This window comes from Gavialis gangeticus, unplaced genomic scaffold (assembly GCF_001723915.1).
Source record: "Gavialis gangeticus isolate Ggan-Ray unplaced genomic scaffold, GavGan_comp1, whole genome shotgun sequence".
In the NCBI taxonomy this organism is placed as follows: domain Eukaryota; kingdom Metazoa; phylum Chordata; order Crocodylia; family Gavialidae; genus Gavialis; species Gavialis gangeticus.
In genome coordinates, this window is record NW_017729031.1 from 44,119,742 (window position 1) to 44,136,509 (window position 16,768).

Consider the following 16,768-nt stretch of genomic DNA (forward strand, 5'->3'; position numbering starts at 1 on the left):
GCCTTATGCTTTGGAGGGCCCTGCAGAGCCGGGTGGAAAAGCCATGTCTGATGTTTAGCCCGCTCTCCTGCCTGGCAGGTTGGATGTCTGTTTGTTCCAGCTGGAAGTTCTGGCCGCCACCCCTCCCGCCGCATCTGGGGTGCCAGGGCTTTCACTCCCTGGCGTAAGTGTGCCATGGGATAGGAAGGGGGGACCCCATGCAGGCTGCTTTGCCCTAGGCCCCACATTCTGCTGGGACAGTTTCTGGCTGGGGGTGGGATGGGGCTGGGCTGCTGCATCCTGCTGCTAGCTCTGAGGGGTCCTACTGTTCCTGGCCCCTGTCATCTTTCAAAGGCAGCCAAGATAAATATTAATTTTCTAAAATTATTAGGGGCTCTGCGGACTGGACAGAATGGCCTGGTAGGCTGCATCTGGCCTGTGGGCCGTATTTTGCCCACCCCGATCAAGAGGATGTCTATCCTTGAAAGTTTTTAAGAGCAGGTTAGATGTAAGCTTCTCTAGAATGGTTTTGGTGGGGATGGTCGACACCGGAGCAAGGGGTTGGACTAGATGACCCCTTAAAAAAAAAGGGGGCCAGAAGGGGCCTTATGATATTATCTATTGTAAGTCATCCAAATACCACAGTAATTCATAAAAGCAGAGAGAAGGTGTTTAGGAACCACAATACTGACAGCAGGTAAGTTAACATGAGACTTTACTATTGACAGGTCAATATACTGACCAGTACTTATCTGCAGGATCATTTGAAGATGAATTTCTTGTATCAGTCATAGAGGGGGACCATCAGAATATTATAAGAAAGATGAACCCCAGTTTTTTAAAATAGTACCTAGGCTGTAAGTTATAAGTAAACTGGTCAGCACATTTTAATTGTAAGAAAAGCATTTTTAGAGGAGAAGAAGGTAATGTACCACACAGAGACATGCACGCACATGTGTACATATGCACACACACAAAAAATGTTTATATAATTTCTTTTATGTAAAGTGACTGATCTGCAAATCCTGAACAAAATCATTTAAAAGTAAATGGCAAAATTGCCTCACTTTCTGGAACCTACTTTAAGACCCCTTCCTGGGGCCTGATTTTAGTGTTTAGTCCCCTCAGAAAGAGTGAGTTTCTTTAGGTGTCTCAGGTGAGATGCATAAAAATCAAAGCATTTAGACTCACTAGTCACTTTTAAAATATCTTTGCCTTTATTTGTTGAAAATCAGTTTAAAACCTACTCCCATGGTAAGAACTCGTTTACCAGTCCAAAGCTGACTTATACAGATGTATAAGCAACATTTTTTCCCAGGTACTCAAGTTTGACAATTTTGACCTATGAACAGTTCAAACATTAAAAAAATGTATTAATGACCCATATTTTAAATCAGTGCTCACATAAAGGAACATTCAATAGCATCTTACTGCTATGCAAACTTTCTCCTGTTTGTAACCAGGTAGGGCAGAGAACGGGATTGGGGAAAATGTGCTTAAGGAAATGTCAAAGCCAAGGAACTGGTTAAACGAGGCTAGGTTAGCGAGTTCTTCCTAACCACAGGGAATTTGCACAAGTTCTTTTCTGTTCTACCCTCTCCATTTGCTGATGATATTTCTACTCAGTGTCTGGAAAGGTATAGAGGGTCTTGGATAAATTAGATACATGTTTAAAAAATGATGGCCTTAGAAATTACAATAGTGGTCTTTCAAGAAGTTATGTCAGAAAATATTGTATTTTTTTCTTTAAATCAGGTTTTAGCTGCTTTATTACTATCCTGTATCTTTTTTTTTAAAAAAAGACCTTAATTAAATGGCCAGAAACCCCCCTTTCTCCAACACATGATAAACCAAGAAAGAAGTCTTGCAACTCCCAGTATGTACGTATGTTTGTGTGTGCGTGGCTGTAACGGAATATGCATTAAGTATTAAACATATGGTTTCCATTTTGTTGCTCTGGAACCCATCCAAAGACATTTTACGTTGTTAGTTTAACTGTTCTCCTCAGCTGAGAAACTGTGGAAAAATATCTCATCAGAAAAAAATCTGTACTTAATAGATGGTTCCTAAGGATTGCTAGATCTGTTGTAGACTAAAATAGATCCAAAAAAGTCCCATCAAGTTTATTATTTAATACCTTGAATATTTCTGTCTAACTAGAATTCAATTTTCAAACTCTGAAGGATTAGCTTTAAGAAATACAGGAGACCCTTGCCATTAGCAGGCGGTATGTTCTGGAGATTCCCATGAATACTGATGGGGCTCCCTGTCAGGCCCCACAGCCGTCCCCTGCTCCCTCACAGCGCCTGGGGACAGACCCCTTTCCCCCGAGCACTGCCACGGTTGCTCCAAGCGCCGTCGCTGCCTTCCTCCCCATTCCCGGGGTTCCCCCGCAATGCCTGGGGACCGACCCCTTCCCCCCAAGCGCCGCTGCGGCTGCCTCTGGGGGAAGATGATGCCACTGCCGCCCCCCCTCCGCGTCCCTGGTGCTCACTATCTGCCCACCTCCCGGCTCTGCCCTCCCCCGCGAATACTGGAACCCAGATTTCAAGAATAGCGAGGGTTTCCTGTACTACAGATTATATGCACACAGTTTGCAAAAATATTTTCTTTATGTAATATATTTGTGGTGGTATGGCAAAATGATTAATATATTTCCTCTCTGATTTTACAGTTGTCTAGGGTAACAAAATTCACCCTCTATTGATAGACCTTTACTCCAAAAGTCATGAACTTGATGTACATGCAGATATGATCACAGATAGAGATTAGAGCTCAAAGAAAGGTAATTGTGTGTCATAGAATTAACATTTCTCTCTCTGCAAAAGGGAATGAAGCCCTGGAGCTGCCCCTAAGCTATGGAAGACACTGGAAGCACTGGAACAGTCCACCTGGCAGGCTGCTACGGGGCCCCAAGCAGCCCACCAAGCAGACAGGCTGGCAGTAAATACGAGCCCTGAAATGTTGTAGAGGTGGTCATCATCCACAGAATGTCTTGGGTTTGCCAAACTGGCAAATTTGGAAAAGCTCTAGCAGATCCCCTGGCATGGAAACACCTTAAATACTTTGGCTGAGACTTTTAAAATTCTATAGATCGGGGTCGGCAATGTTTTCTGGCAGGGAGCCACAATGATCCAATTCAGATTCAATGTGGGTAAATACTAAGATCTAATCATCATGGATCCAGGTTTTCTGTTTGCATGGAAACAATGCAGAAAACACAGGTTTCTCTTTTTAAGGAGAAAAACACAGGTTTTCTTCTTTAAAGGAGAAAAATGTAGGGAAACAACAGGTTTCTCCTTGCAGGCTGACAGAGTTCTAGCCTGCAAAGGGCTGGAGAAGCAGGAGGAGGGTGATCAGGCAGGGGGACTCCAGGTTTATGTGCATGTGCATCCATGCATGTGGCAGCCAGGCAGCATGAAGTTTCTGCAGCTCCCTGCAGCTAAGTATGAGGGGGTGGGGTGGGACTGAAGCTCCCATAGTGAGGGTGGGAGGGAGGGAACTGGGCAGGGCTGGGGGATGCTGTCCAACCGGGGCATTGTGTGGGGCTTGGGGTCCAGGACTGGGGCAGGAGCGTGAGGCTGCAGGGCCTGGATGGGGAGCAGGATGGAGCAGCGGGCAGCTTGTCCAAGGGGTTATGGGGGGCCTGGCTCCCCGTCACTGTGTGTACTCCCAGGGATGATCTGGGGGGTATGCGTCCCCCAGATCTGTGCACCAGGTGGGGGCAGCTGCAGGCTGGCCACTGAGGGCTTGGGGCTCCCTGCCCTGCTACTCTCCCCCTGGGGCCTTTGCAGCCCAGCGGGCAGGACCTAGCATGACAGAGCAGAGTGGGGAGGCTCAGTACCACTGCGAGGTGCCCAGTACCACATGACAAGGTGCCCTCTGCTTGCCCAGCAGCAGCAAGGGGCATAACTCTGCACCACTACCCCTGCTGCTTCTCTGGGTGGGCAGGGGGCACCTCACCATGGTGTTGCAGGGCTCATGGCAGTGGCACTGAGCCTCCCTGCCCCACTCTGCTCTCTTGTGCTGGGTCTTGCACACTGGGCAGCAGAGGCACCCAGGGGGAGGGCAGCAGGACAGGGAGTCCCCAGCTCACAGTGGGCAGGCTGCTTCCCCCACCTTCCCCAGTGGGCTCCACTCCAGCCATGACACCTGTGGGAAAGGGGGAGCTGGGCTCTGTGCTCCACTCCAGCTGCAGCACCTGCCACCTCCCACAGTCGGCAGCTGAGGCTCAGGCGCTGCTGGCTGGACAGAGGGCTGCTGACCTGGGTCCCTGGCCCTATACCCCTGGCAGTTGGGAGCCCCTTCTGGCAGGGCTGGGGGCGCAGAGAGCTGTGGGTCATGAATGAGGGGCAGCAGCATGGGTGTGGGGGCTGTGGGTTGGGGAGTGTGGGGCACTGGCAGGGCCAGAGGGCTGTGGCTTTCGAGTGAGGGACACCTGGGGGGTAGGGTACACCTCACCATGGTGGTGTGGGGCTCCTGGCAGTGGCACTGAGCCTCCCTGCCCCACTCAATTTATTTTATTATAGTGACTGAGATACTGGTAGGTTTCCAAATTGCTTTAAAATTGTAAATATATCTATAAAACATTGTGTTCAACTGATACCTACATACACACTCTCTCTATATACATATTATTATAATTTATATATATATATATAAAATGTGTGTGTGTATCAGTTGAACACAATGTTTTTATATTATATATATATAAATAAAATCTATCTATCTATCTATCTATAATGGTGTTTCACTTTAGTTATGGAAAAACATGGATTTGGGTTTTTTTAATTAGAAAATTTGGGGGGGGGGGGGTTATCAGAGAATTTGTGATTTTTAGACAGAGAAAACCAGGATCCCTGCTGATCACCTCTACCTGCTGCCTGACTGGTGTAATGCGGGCAGAAAGAAGCCCCTTGCTTCTGAAGCCACAGTTATACAAATTGGATCCAAAATCTCCACGGGTCATAGGTAGTCAACCCCTGCTACAGACTTTCTAAGATCTATGGCCACCAAACTCTCATAAGCCCCTCAGAACATTTCAAATTTAGGTTTTAATTCAGTTAACATAAAATATGGAACAAACACTGAGGGGGCAATTGTCCAGTTATGTTCCAGTATGTATGACTGAAATGTCATCCCTGAAATTGGAGAGTTGGTTAATTTCACAAAAAGTAGACAGGCAATCTGTAGTTGCCTTTCTCTACCCCTGTTTTTTTTTGATTGCCAAAAGAGTTATTCTTTTGCACCAGCCTGAAAATTGTGGACTTAGCCATGACCATAAAGAGCAGATTTCTCCACTGGATTTAACTGGGACATGCCTGTAACAACCACTTACAAATTCAGAAAGCAGAGAGTATTAACCCTGTTTATTCAGTGGGTCTCTATAGATAAAGCACACAATGATGGTGGGCTATAAACTACATCAGCTACTAATTTGTCTCCAGTCACAATTCAAGATGTTGAATTTATTCTGTGAAGCCTTTTATACTTTGGATCCTGACTATTTTAAGATGTAAACTTCCCCTTGATTTAGCTAACTGCAAAAACATTTGGTTCACTGAGAGCAGGATGGAAATGCTAAAGGGTTCTTATCTCTCCTTACATGGTTTTAACAGTTAAGTTGAGACACTTTATTTGGAAGTCTCTGTTTCTTAATGCTGAGGTTGAGGGGCTTGAAGGCTGCAGCCTGGGCAGTGGGCCTGCAACTTTGCCTATGGTCTGACAAAGCTTAAGTCTGTCCAGACTGCAAGATTATTTTTAACTTACCTTTGCCATCTGTGCTTGGACTCCAGTAGCCTTCAGAGCAGAAACGGCCTTCTGAGCAGCTGCTGGGCTGTCAAAATCTACAAAACCGTAACCTGAAATTTAAGGCATCTTTTACTGAGAAGCAAACAACCCCTTTATAATCATGCAGGTTGGACAGGGTACAGACCATGGTATTATGTGCTGTATACTGTTATGTATATATATGTTATACACTCCTGCCAGTAGCTGGGGCTATTCCATATTGTATTTATCTCCTGTTACTACCTGTTTTGCTTGAAAAGCATTCAGTTTAGCCCTTTTGCTTGCTCTATAAAGATGGTTTCCCCATTGCTCCCTGTCTGATCTCACTGGGACAAATCCCTGCAATACAAAAAATGGAGGATGAATACAAATTTTGCCTTGAAGAGAGGCCAATTTAATATGAGAAAGCTGAAGTTCTTTATTTTTAAATACTACCAACATGTTTCCATCAGGAGCTGGAAGGACCCCTCCAGTGATAACAGAATTAGTCAGATTCCAATAGAGTTGCATGGAGATTTATTATTGCCTTTATGAGAGTTACCTTACAGACTAAGAGTTTCAAAGGAGTTACATATTCTTGTCCTCCACTGAAAATGAATGGAATTAAGTAGCTGATTCCATATGGGACCTTAGAAAATTAGCCATCACACAATAAACAGTCTTAAAATGACAGCGCTCATTAAGCTCAATTTGGTAGCAACAAATAAAAATCCCAAGACAGCAAAAAATAGCCCTACTGTTTTAGGAAGTAATGCTGTTCTCTCTTAGGATGTCTACACTTAAAATGGCAATGTAGTTAAGAGCTAACCTTGTTGGCTTTCAACTAGCCAGTTTAGGTACTAGTATTAGTCTATGGTTAACTTTTGAAAAACAGAACACATTAAGAAAACAGTATTGTGTAGCGTAACATGTAGTGTTGTTATCATTTATTCAATTTTACTAAGAATTAGGACAAATTAGCCTGTGCTGAATTCCACATTGCCAGGCAGCATTTCACTGGTACCAGAGCTGACTTGTTGAAGGCCAGATTAGATGTTTCCACTATACTGTAGTTATACCTATGGTAAAACTGGTAAATCAGTAAGTCATTCTGAGATACTGTCTTGCTGAAGCATCTTTCTTAAAGATAAGATGTAAACCCAAATCCATGACTGGATGCGTTCATTAAAATCCTGTCACTTTTTGCATAAATGATTACTGTTGCCAATCTTTCATCCAAATTTCAGTGGGACAATTGTATTCTGCCCACCTAAATTCCCACTACACTTCCAGTACAGAGCAGCCTTCTTGTCTCGGGTGTGGTGTATCATGGCTCTGGACTGTTAGAACAGTGCTACTTCTTCTATTCTAGTTGAAATGTTTCACATGTATGTTTTAAAAGCCCTCTGCCCCTGTGGTGAGCTGAGGAGAGCCACTGAAAACCACAGCTTCCCCACCACTTGTTCCCACACAGCACAAGCCAAAACCCAGAAATTAAGCAACAGAGCTGCATAATGTGGCCCTGAATGCATTATTGAGAAGCATGCCCAAGACAAAGTCTGAGAAGGCTGTGGGCACATACTGAGGATCACTAAACCAACTCCCCTAATGTCCAGGTTTTGGCACATGCTGAGTGAAAGCCAGTGGGCAATGCATGCTTGCTGGCATTGCTCCCAGCTCCCCAGGAAGGAAATGCAGACATATCCTAGGAGCCACACTAGTTAGAAAGGTACTATGTAAGCATAAAGTATTTATAAATGGGTCACTGTTGTGCTATGCTGATGTAGATAAAAACACAATTTCACCAACGACCCTTTCAAATACTAAAATATAAGGCCTAAAAACACAATAAAATGTGCCTTATGAATTCTGTTGGAAGAAAAACATGTACCAAGATACAGGAAGTAATACTGTTGTCAAATGGGACATTTTAAATCAAGTTACTTAAAATAATATCATAATCAACTTTCTATTGCAGTCTTTCCATAATCAGAGACATAAGAAACACCATTGACTTGATGTACCAGGATTCTGAGTAAGGGTATATTGATGAGGTGCTGCTGTCAAGTGCATTCATAAACTGAAAGTACAGAAAAAAGATATTTTTCTCTATTTTTCTCCCTTTAATTTCACCAAAAGCTTTTACTATTTATAATGCTAACAGGTAAGGGGTTTAGAGAGAAGTGCAATTTTTGACATGACAGCATTCCCTTATTTGATGAAGATCTCGTGTTTAGAACCTATTCAGCTCTACTGCATACCACCAAAACTAGAACTCAATGAATGATGATGAACTCCTCACTCTTGCCTCAGACTGTCAACTTTGCACTTAGTCATGGGGTCAGTGTTAACACAGTTATGCCAGTGACTCCATTCTTCCCTTTGCATAGAAATTACCTCCTTATTCTCAGAAAGAATGCCTGAAATCTCCTTCTGGACCTCCACCCATTATTCATGGTGTTGGGATATGACCTCATCATAATTATATTGGATGCGATAGGTCATTGAACAAAATTAATGTATCCAGTATAAATGAAAAAGTTTATTATTTTTTCCAGCTCTAATTACGTTAGTGAAAATGAACCCATTCCCTACCCCTAATACATTCAACAGGCATAGAACAAAAACACAATTAGGGTCTTGGAACATGTAAGTAAGTGCTGTTTAAAACTATTCTATTCTAATTAATAGAACTAATTTGCACAATATGTAATCTTTTCAGATACTTAGTACAGTCGAATGGTCTTTTGTAAGGCACTATAATCTTCCCAGGCAAGGAAAAAAAAAAGCTGTTTTTTAACTCCATTTTCCTTTTTAAAGCATGGGCTAAATGCCAGCCAGTGCTGTGATTGTTAACTTCACTGAAGTCATCTGAAGTTTTGGCACACTTCTGGGATATAGGTTATCTGCCAACTCCACTGAGGACAAATGTAACAAATATGCTGATGCTAGCCATCGTTAAAATTTGATTAAGAATTAAATATTTAAAAAAATAAGCCAATGATAGGTTATTTTATAAAAAATATGTAATACACTTAAGCAAGTATAATTTAAAAATAAACATACCTTTGCATTTGTTTGTTGTCTTATCCAAAATAGCTTTTGTGGATACAATTTTTCCATACCTAAAATTTTACATAAATAGAAAAGGAAGTTAAACTTGTCATAGCCTGTTACAAGAGATTTAGTTCACATAGTTCTGTCAATATATCATCTGTATACTTTTAACATAAAAATTATTTAAAATATAAGTTTACCTAAGCAACAAAATATAAAAATACATTGTAAAAAATAATTAAGGATAGAGAAAAACACAACACTGAATTGCAATACTTATTTTAGTTAATGTACAAAATTTCCTCCCTATAGGGAAAAATGTATCATGAGTATTATTTAGATGAAAAATACTATGTTAAAATTGAGCCTATAATTTTTTTAACATTTTATTAATAGCACTTTTGTCTTATTTTCATTTGCAGGTCTTATAATACTTTACAAAAATGGGCATAAATTATTATTCCTATGTTACATATAGGGTAGCTGTAAGACAAAAAAAACTTGTCTAAACCAGGGGGAAGTATAATAAAAGAAACAACCCTATGATAGCTAGTGTGCGTTAAAATCCTGGTGCAGACAAGACAAGTTGTTGTTTTAACAAGTGTTAACTGGCTGAGGTGTGTTCTGGACTTCTACAGCTAAGATATATGGCAGCCAATACTTATGAGAAACTGTCTATGCTAGGATTTTAAAAACATCTTAGCTGACACCTAAAAAAACAAACAAAAAGCCAAACCACAAATCATTCTTTTTTCTTGACAAGCCTAAAAAGACAAAAGCTTCTTTCCTGCAAGGTGATGAGTAACTCATGAAAGATATAAAGTTGGATAGACAGTTGGACATTTTCAGCCTGAATGGTTTTCCGACACAAAATTTACATTCACTAAAACTTTCTTGAGGAACATTTCTATTTTCTGCATGAAATCACTCTCAGATCCATGGATCTCCCGTTCTTTGGCAGTCCAGGCTCCCAGGTCCTGTGCTATCTGCAGATAGGCAGTCAGGACACCCAGTTAAATTAGTTACTTCTGGAAACACAAAAACATTGTTTTCATAATTGTTCAAGTTTCTGATACAAGTCAATACAGAATTCAGCTCCATGAAAATTTTTTGCCTTTGGGTTATTTTTGTCCTGATTTAGGATAGCAATTTGCTAAAAAACTGAACTTTTCCATGGAGCTGAAATTCTATTTCATGGCCAGCTCCAGTGCTGCACAGAATCATAGAAAATTAGGGTTGGAAGGGACCTCAGGAGGTCATCTAGTTCATTCAACCCCCTGCTCAAAGCAGGACCACCCCAACTAGATCATCCCAGCCAAGGCTTTGTGTAGACAGGTCTTAAAAACCTCCACGGATGGAGATTCTACCATCTCTCTGGGGAACCTGTTACAGTGTTTTACTACCCTTCTGGTGATAAAGTTTTTCCTAATATCTAATTTAAACTTCCCTTGCTGCAACTTGAGACCATTGCTCCTTGTTCTGTCATCTGTCACTGCGGAGAACAGCCTAGTTCCATTCACTACGTAAGCACCCTTGAAGGCTGTTATTAAATCTCTCCACAATCTTCTCTTCTCCAGACTAAATAAGCCCCATTTCCTTAGCCTCTCCTTGTAAGTCACGTCCCCGAGACCTCAAACCATTTTTGTTGCCCTCCACTAGACTCTCTCCAGTTCGTCCACATCTACCTTTTTTCTGTATCATACGCAACTCTCTTTTACTTGAGACATTCAGTACGTCACAAATTCAGGTGCTCAGGCTCTGGTGTCACATAGCCAGTCACTGACAAAATCAAAAACAGAACGTGGGTCTCCCAAACTGCATGGAAACACAGCTTCCCCTATCTGCTTTCAAACTACTCTTAATGCATACTTAATTGTTACACAAGACAGACAAATATGGAGCATAGCTGACTCCACAGAACAGAAAAATATATGGCATTACATTAACATGAATAACGACATTTTGTGTGCTGGGGGATTCTTTTCATAGTTCAAGAATGTAAGCAAATTGAAGAGTGCTAAAAATTCTTCACAACCAAAAAGGAAGCTACTTCACTGTCAGGGCGGCTAGGATCTGGAACCAACTTCCAAGAGAAGTGGTGCTGGCTCCTACCCTGGGGGCCTTTAAGAGGCGGCTGGATGAACACCTTGCTGGGGTCATTTGACCCCAGTACTCTTTCCTGCCATGGCAGGGGGTCGGACTTGATGATCTGCTCAGGTCCCTTCCAACCCTACCAACTATGAAACTATAAACTATGAAAGAGAGCAATATAGCCAGCTTCACTGACTATCATGTAACCGCAACAGAGGCAACTTCTGGCTGCCAAAATACTATGTGGAGCTCAGTAAGCACTTGACAACTATTCAGAGAGCATGACTAGGGCAATGTCTGAGATGACAGCAGCCTGAAGGTTATTTCAAAATATTTGAAGAAGTGCATTTTTCCAATATACTGTGTACTGTAGAGCATGTTATAACTTCTCAAAGTATTCAAACTGTTTCTTACTTACAGATGAAAGATACACAAAATACACTTTGTGAAAACATTGAATCCTTTTTCTAATTTAAGAACTTGTCCGTTAAAATAATCCTCTATTCCTTCAACAAATTCTAGCATCGCCGAGCTGTGAATACTGGCAACTGCAAATTATGAGTGTAATTGCAACTGGAAGTATTTTTAGGGTACATTTCCTTGAATGAGAAAGGGATCTGTGGAAAACTTTATATTTAAGATATCGCATAAAAGTTGCAAAGTGCAACTGAAAGCATCTGAAAGACAAATCTAGTTTAACACCCTAAATATATGCATCTTTTCTAATATACTATGCACTTTAGAGCCTGCCAATGAGTTATTACAAAGAAACGTATGACTTGAAGGTGCATCCTGGACCACTTAATCCAAATCCTGCACTTGCAGGCAATTTTTAACCAATGAAATACTGCAAATCATCAGTTCAAATCCCAAGAAAAGATATCTGGAAACCAAGAACATCCTATAATTTGCTACAGGTAAGAGCTGGGGAGATAAGGGAATTACCAGTGTTCTGACACTGCAACCACAGGCCTATAGCTACCTAGTATATACTCAGACAATCCTACTAGGAAAAATACCTTATCGTGAAGTGGTGACTCAGGGAGTTACAACTCAAGGAGTTTCAGTAGATTTCTTTCATGAGAGACACAGATTGTGTGGATACACATACAGAAAAGATGATAAAGGCAGAGATCTCTGGGCACCCACCTGAGGCAAGCACCACTGGTCCTTGGCCTCCAGCCTTATTGCTTGCACCTTAGCCTCTTTTAAGTTAGCATGGCTCCTACAAACAACCGGCTACCTTTAAAATCTATCAAGAGGTGTCAGTAACACGAAGCTGTGAAAGTTACTCTATCCCTGTAATCAATTCTGTTTCTCCCATGGGCACCCTACAGATTGGTACTCTGCAGTTCACTGCAGTTTTGATGGGTTCACCAGGTTACAACATACCTTATATCCCATACTGCCGCCAAAGTTAAAAGTCAAGGGGTTCCTCAAAGGTAAAAGTTAAGAGGCGCCCTTCTGGATCACAGTAAAGCCTAAGGATCCCACGTACGTTTCTCAACTAGCAGTTCAAAATGATGATACAACTCCAAGTATTTGGGTTTTATTTCCTTACAATCTGGTGCACTGCCCGTTTGCCCAAAGGACTAATTCTCCATGCTCAGGATCTCCACAAAACTTATTACCTCTCAAGATTCTGGCAAGCTGAGCCATCTTGGACACATCCTGCAGAGCCCTTGCTTTGGTCCCACAGACCTGTTGCATGCTGAGTGGTTCTCTCCCTGCCAAGAACTGGGCTTTCCCCCAGCAGCTCTGCCAGCTCACTGCCCTTACATTTAGGCCTTTTTTTTACGCAGATTTAAACTTGGGTCTGAGGAAAACAGGTCTGTTAAACTGGATGATAACAGGCAGCAGGTATTTCCCACTGACTAGTTCGCCAACGGTTTCCTTCATGCCAGTGGTTCTCAACCCTTTTAAAGAGTCAAGGCCCCCTCATTAGACTCAGGGCAAACCTCAGAAATGCCAACACTTAGTTTTCACTCAGTTCTTAACTATGGAAAAATAGTAGAACAATTTTTCTGTTACAAAGATCTCAGAAAGACTACAGCAGGGCAGAATGTGTTTGACACTACAGATTCCTATTTGAAATCTCTGAGTTCATCTTGTTAGTCATGTGTAGGTATTTGCACACCTAAAAACTTTAATATTGCACAGGTAGGCAAGTTTCTTCAGGAAGATGTGGTATCTTTTATTAGACCAACTAAATAGTTGGGGAAGGTTCTTTTCAAGATTTTGGGCACAAACACCCTTCCTTGGGCATTGGGAGACTCTGCTACTGGTCTCAGGTCTCCAAGGTAGAAAAGACTACCTTTATTTTTCTACCTTAGAAACCTCAGACCAACAGCAGAGTCTCCCAATGCCTGAGGAAGGGTGTTTGTGCCTGAAAGCTCATGAAGAACTTTTCCCAGCTATTTAGTTGGTCTAATAAAAGATCTACCCAAAGAACCTTGTCTGCCTATATCCTTAGACCAACATGGCTACAACCAACACCCTGCAATATTGCACAGGACCCTTAAAAGGATATCACGGCACCCTGGTGAGAATCACTGCTTTACACCTTTAATATTCTCTCTGGAGATACCTTACCTCTGGTTCCCCTCCTTGCAGTCTCCTTGATTTAACTAAATTCAATTCAATTTATTAAGGATTCTGGCTGAAAGCTATGCTCCTGAAAACAAAACAACACAGACATACAACTATAATATAAATTTAAACAAAACTGACAAATTCAAATATAATAATAAAATAGGGCCAACCATTATAAAAGCATTATGCCTAGTCCTAGAATTAACACAATCAAGTACAAATATGGTGATAAATCAGATCATGAATCTATAAAAATGTTGTGCATAGGTCCACAATTAAGAATAAAAAACAAATAGTGATAAACTTTATCAGTCAACAGTAAAGAATGTTTAGCTCTGATCACTTCAGCCTTGTAAGCAAAAATTGTTAAATATAGATCTGCTTGCTGGAGGAGCCATATTAATCTCCCTCTATTTGAGAAGTATGTCAATATCTGCAAGAACGGTGATAAATACTTTCTCCTTATGTCATTATATAGAGGACATTCTAAGACATAATGAAGAGTGTCTCCCAAAACTCCTAGACAGGCTGGGCAATATCTTTTAGCCTTGGAATAGAAAGTCTACATCCAGCCAAAACAGCTGTGGGCACCTGTTCGGTCCCGAGTCTAGTCAAAGAGGTTTGCTATTTATTGTTGAGATCCAGCTGTAAATACCTTTCTCCCCACAAAATCTAATTTCCAAATACTATATAGACGGGCGATGCAAGTAGCCCTGGAAATCATTCTGCCTGGAAATATCTTGGAACCTCTGGAAAACCCAGACCTTTTTTTATGGGGGGAGAAGTCTTTCACAGTCTTTGACATGATTTAACCCAAAGCAATCGGACACAATAATATCACACTAGTAAACTGGGGTACACAGAGCAGTTCTACAATATAATACCAGATGCCTCCTCTTTCTTAACACCCTAGCACTTGCCAGACCACCAGGATAAAACCTTAGTCACAGCCAGATTTCTGTGAGGGTCATGCAGCCCTGACAGAATTCTCTCTTTTGAATCTCTTTGTCTAGGCCAGATTTCTGAGATTACAAGCTCATAGAAACCTGAGGGACCATGATGGCCCTTTTGGGTAGGTATCATACTGTAATGTGGTCACACAAATTGTCTAAAAATTAGGGCTGAATGACTGAAGATAAGAGCTTCTGGTGGACACGCTGGAGATGAGAAAATATGCTTACGCACTGAGCCAACACATGCAGGACCCTACAGACATATGTTACATAGCAGGGGTATCAAGTATATGGCCCACAGGTTGAATCCAGCCTGTGGAGCCCCACCATCGAGCCCCCAGGGGCTAATCAGACCCACACAGGGTGTAGCACGTTTGTAGTGAGAGGCTGGTCCACGGGACAGATCCAGCCCACAGATTCCCTCCCCAAGCATACTCAATCCAGTAGCTGGCTTGGGAGAAGCACTGCACGGTGTGGATCCCAGACCAGCTGGAAAGGGAGCCACACACAGCGGTTGCTCCCGCCAGTCTGGGGCCCACGCTGCACATGGCGCTAGCAGGTTCTATGTGCAGCATGGGTCCCAAATTGGCTGGAACAGGCACTGTGTGTAGCGTAGTACAAGAGCTGCCATGGCAAATACCGCGTGCGGTACAGTCTGGTCAGGGCTCCCACCACATGCAGCACAGCCGCTGCTCTGTTGGACTATGCTGCACGCAGTGCCCATTCTGGCCACTCCAGGATCCGTGCTGCATACAGCTCGAGTCTCAGACTAGAAGGGGCAGCTGCCAGATCAGGTATACTGGGAGAGGCGAAAGAGTCTGTGGGACAAATTCAGTCCATAGGCCTAAATGAGTTTGACATCTCTGATATATAGCTTCTATTGGATATAGCTTCTATAGCCACAGGTACTTTGCCGGGGGGAGGAGGTTAGCTTTTTTTGAATTGACTGGAATTCTGGGGTTTTCTGGCATAAGGCATGTGATGCAAACCTTTGCTTTTCAAGGAGTTTAATATGGTGAAAATCAGCTGCACTTTAAAATGACATGAGGAAAGAACCCACCTTGACTTTCAGATTGAGCCTTGCAGTTAGAAAACCTCCATCTTTTATTTATGAACTGGACATGGAATGCACTAGGGAGAAGTCAAACAGGAAACTCCACCCTGCCATTTTTAGAGTCCTTTTCAGAATAGAATCATAGCAAGGAAAAGTACACCGCTTCAAAAAAAAATCTCAGTGTTGAATGACCACAGAATAGTATGCATTTGTAAAGATGAGGAATGGGCATTCTAAAGCACTTATCTGCACAGGATTTTTTTTCTTCCAAATATGCTTCTTCAAAAAAAATGTATGCCAAACAAATACAGCACAAGGGTGCATGGGCCTGCATTGTCAGTGTGTCTCAAGCCATTTCTCTTGAGAATGATTATGTATATACAACTTTACCTTTTTTCAAAATGGTTGTAAAACATTCTGTGCAGCTATCCCACACAGCAGTTCTCTTTTACCAGGCTTTATACATCCTGGGATTTTTCTCATGGTATACTGTGAGCTGCATACTGGAGCCTATTGAAAATCTGGGGGGAGGCTGAGTCAAATGAAACACCTCCTATGAATCCCCGTCTGGTATCCTATAATTCACTTCTCTTTTCATGAGCCGATACCATTTTAATTGCTGTCAGGCACCAGAAAGAAAACACTAATGCATATGGAGTTCCTGGCTATCATTAGGTTGAACAGACCCTTCTGTATGTATCTGCGGTCACAGAGCCAAATGGTTTTGGATAGCTTGGGAAGACAGCCATGGTTAATATCACGGCAACCTGGGTAGAAGATGAGGATGAAATTGAGCAGTTATTTCAGTATGACAGTTTCCTGGACAGGTTTCACCGGTTGCTGTCAGTGGAAGGTTCACCAATATTTGTGTGGGCCATTGATCTGGTAAGGTCCATAATGCTAGGTTATTTAGAATGAATGAAAAAGGGAACTCTGCTGTGAGGACCATTATGGATATTAATGGCATTCTGATTCCTTCTGTCATTCTGGGCAACCTTGCCTACCTTCTGTTTCCTTCACTTATAAAGTCTTTCATTGGACATTTGAACAGGAAAAAGGAACAGTGTAATGGTACTCTGAGTATGTGCACAGACAGCACAGAGCGTGTGGGTTTGGAAGACAAGAAAAGGTGGAAGTAGTTTACAATAACAAGATCTTGAAAGCAAGATCTGCCTCATGACCAGGGATCTGGGTTTTCCGTTTCCGACGGAAAAATGGAGTAAACCACAGATTTTTGCCTTTTACCAGAGGCAAACGCAGATTTCTCATTTTA

The 16,768-nt window shown here is 42.2% G+C and overlaps 1 protein-coding gene across 3 annotated transcripts in view; it reads right to left on the reverse strand.

Moving 5' to 3' along the window:
• The window catches only part of RBMS1 (RNA binding motif single stranded interacting protein 1), a 269,316-nt gene that overhangs the window by 58,940 nt on the left and 193,608 nt on the right, over window positions 1-16,768 (reverse strand). For all 3 annotated transcript variants that reach the window (XM_019522696.1, XM_019522694.1, XM_019522695.1), the window contains exons 3-4: window positions 8,815-8,873; window positions 5,749-5,840 (exon numbers count right to left, since the gene is read on the reverse strand). In XM_019522696.1, coding sequence (XP_019378241.1) covers window positions 5,749-5,840; window positions 8,815-8,873 — 151 coding nt within the window. The remainder of the gene's footprint in view (window positions 1-5,748; window positions 5,841-8,814; window positions 8,874-16,768) is intronic.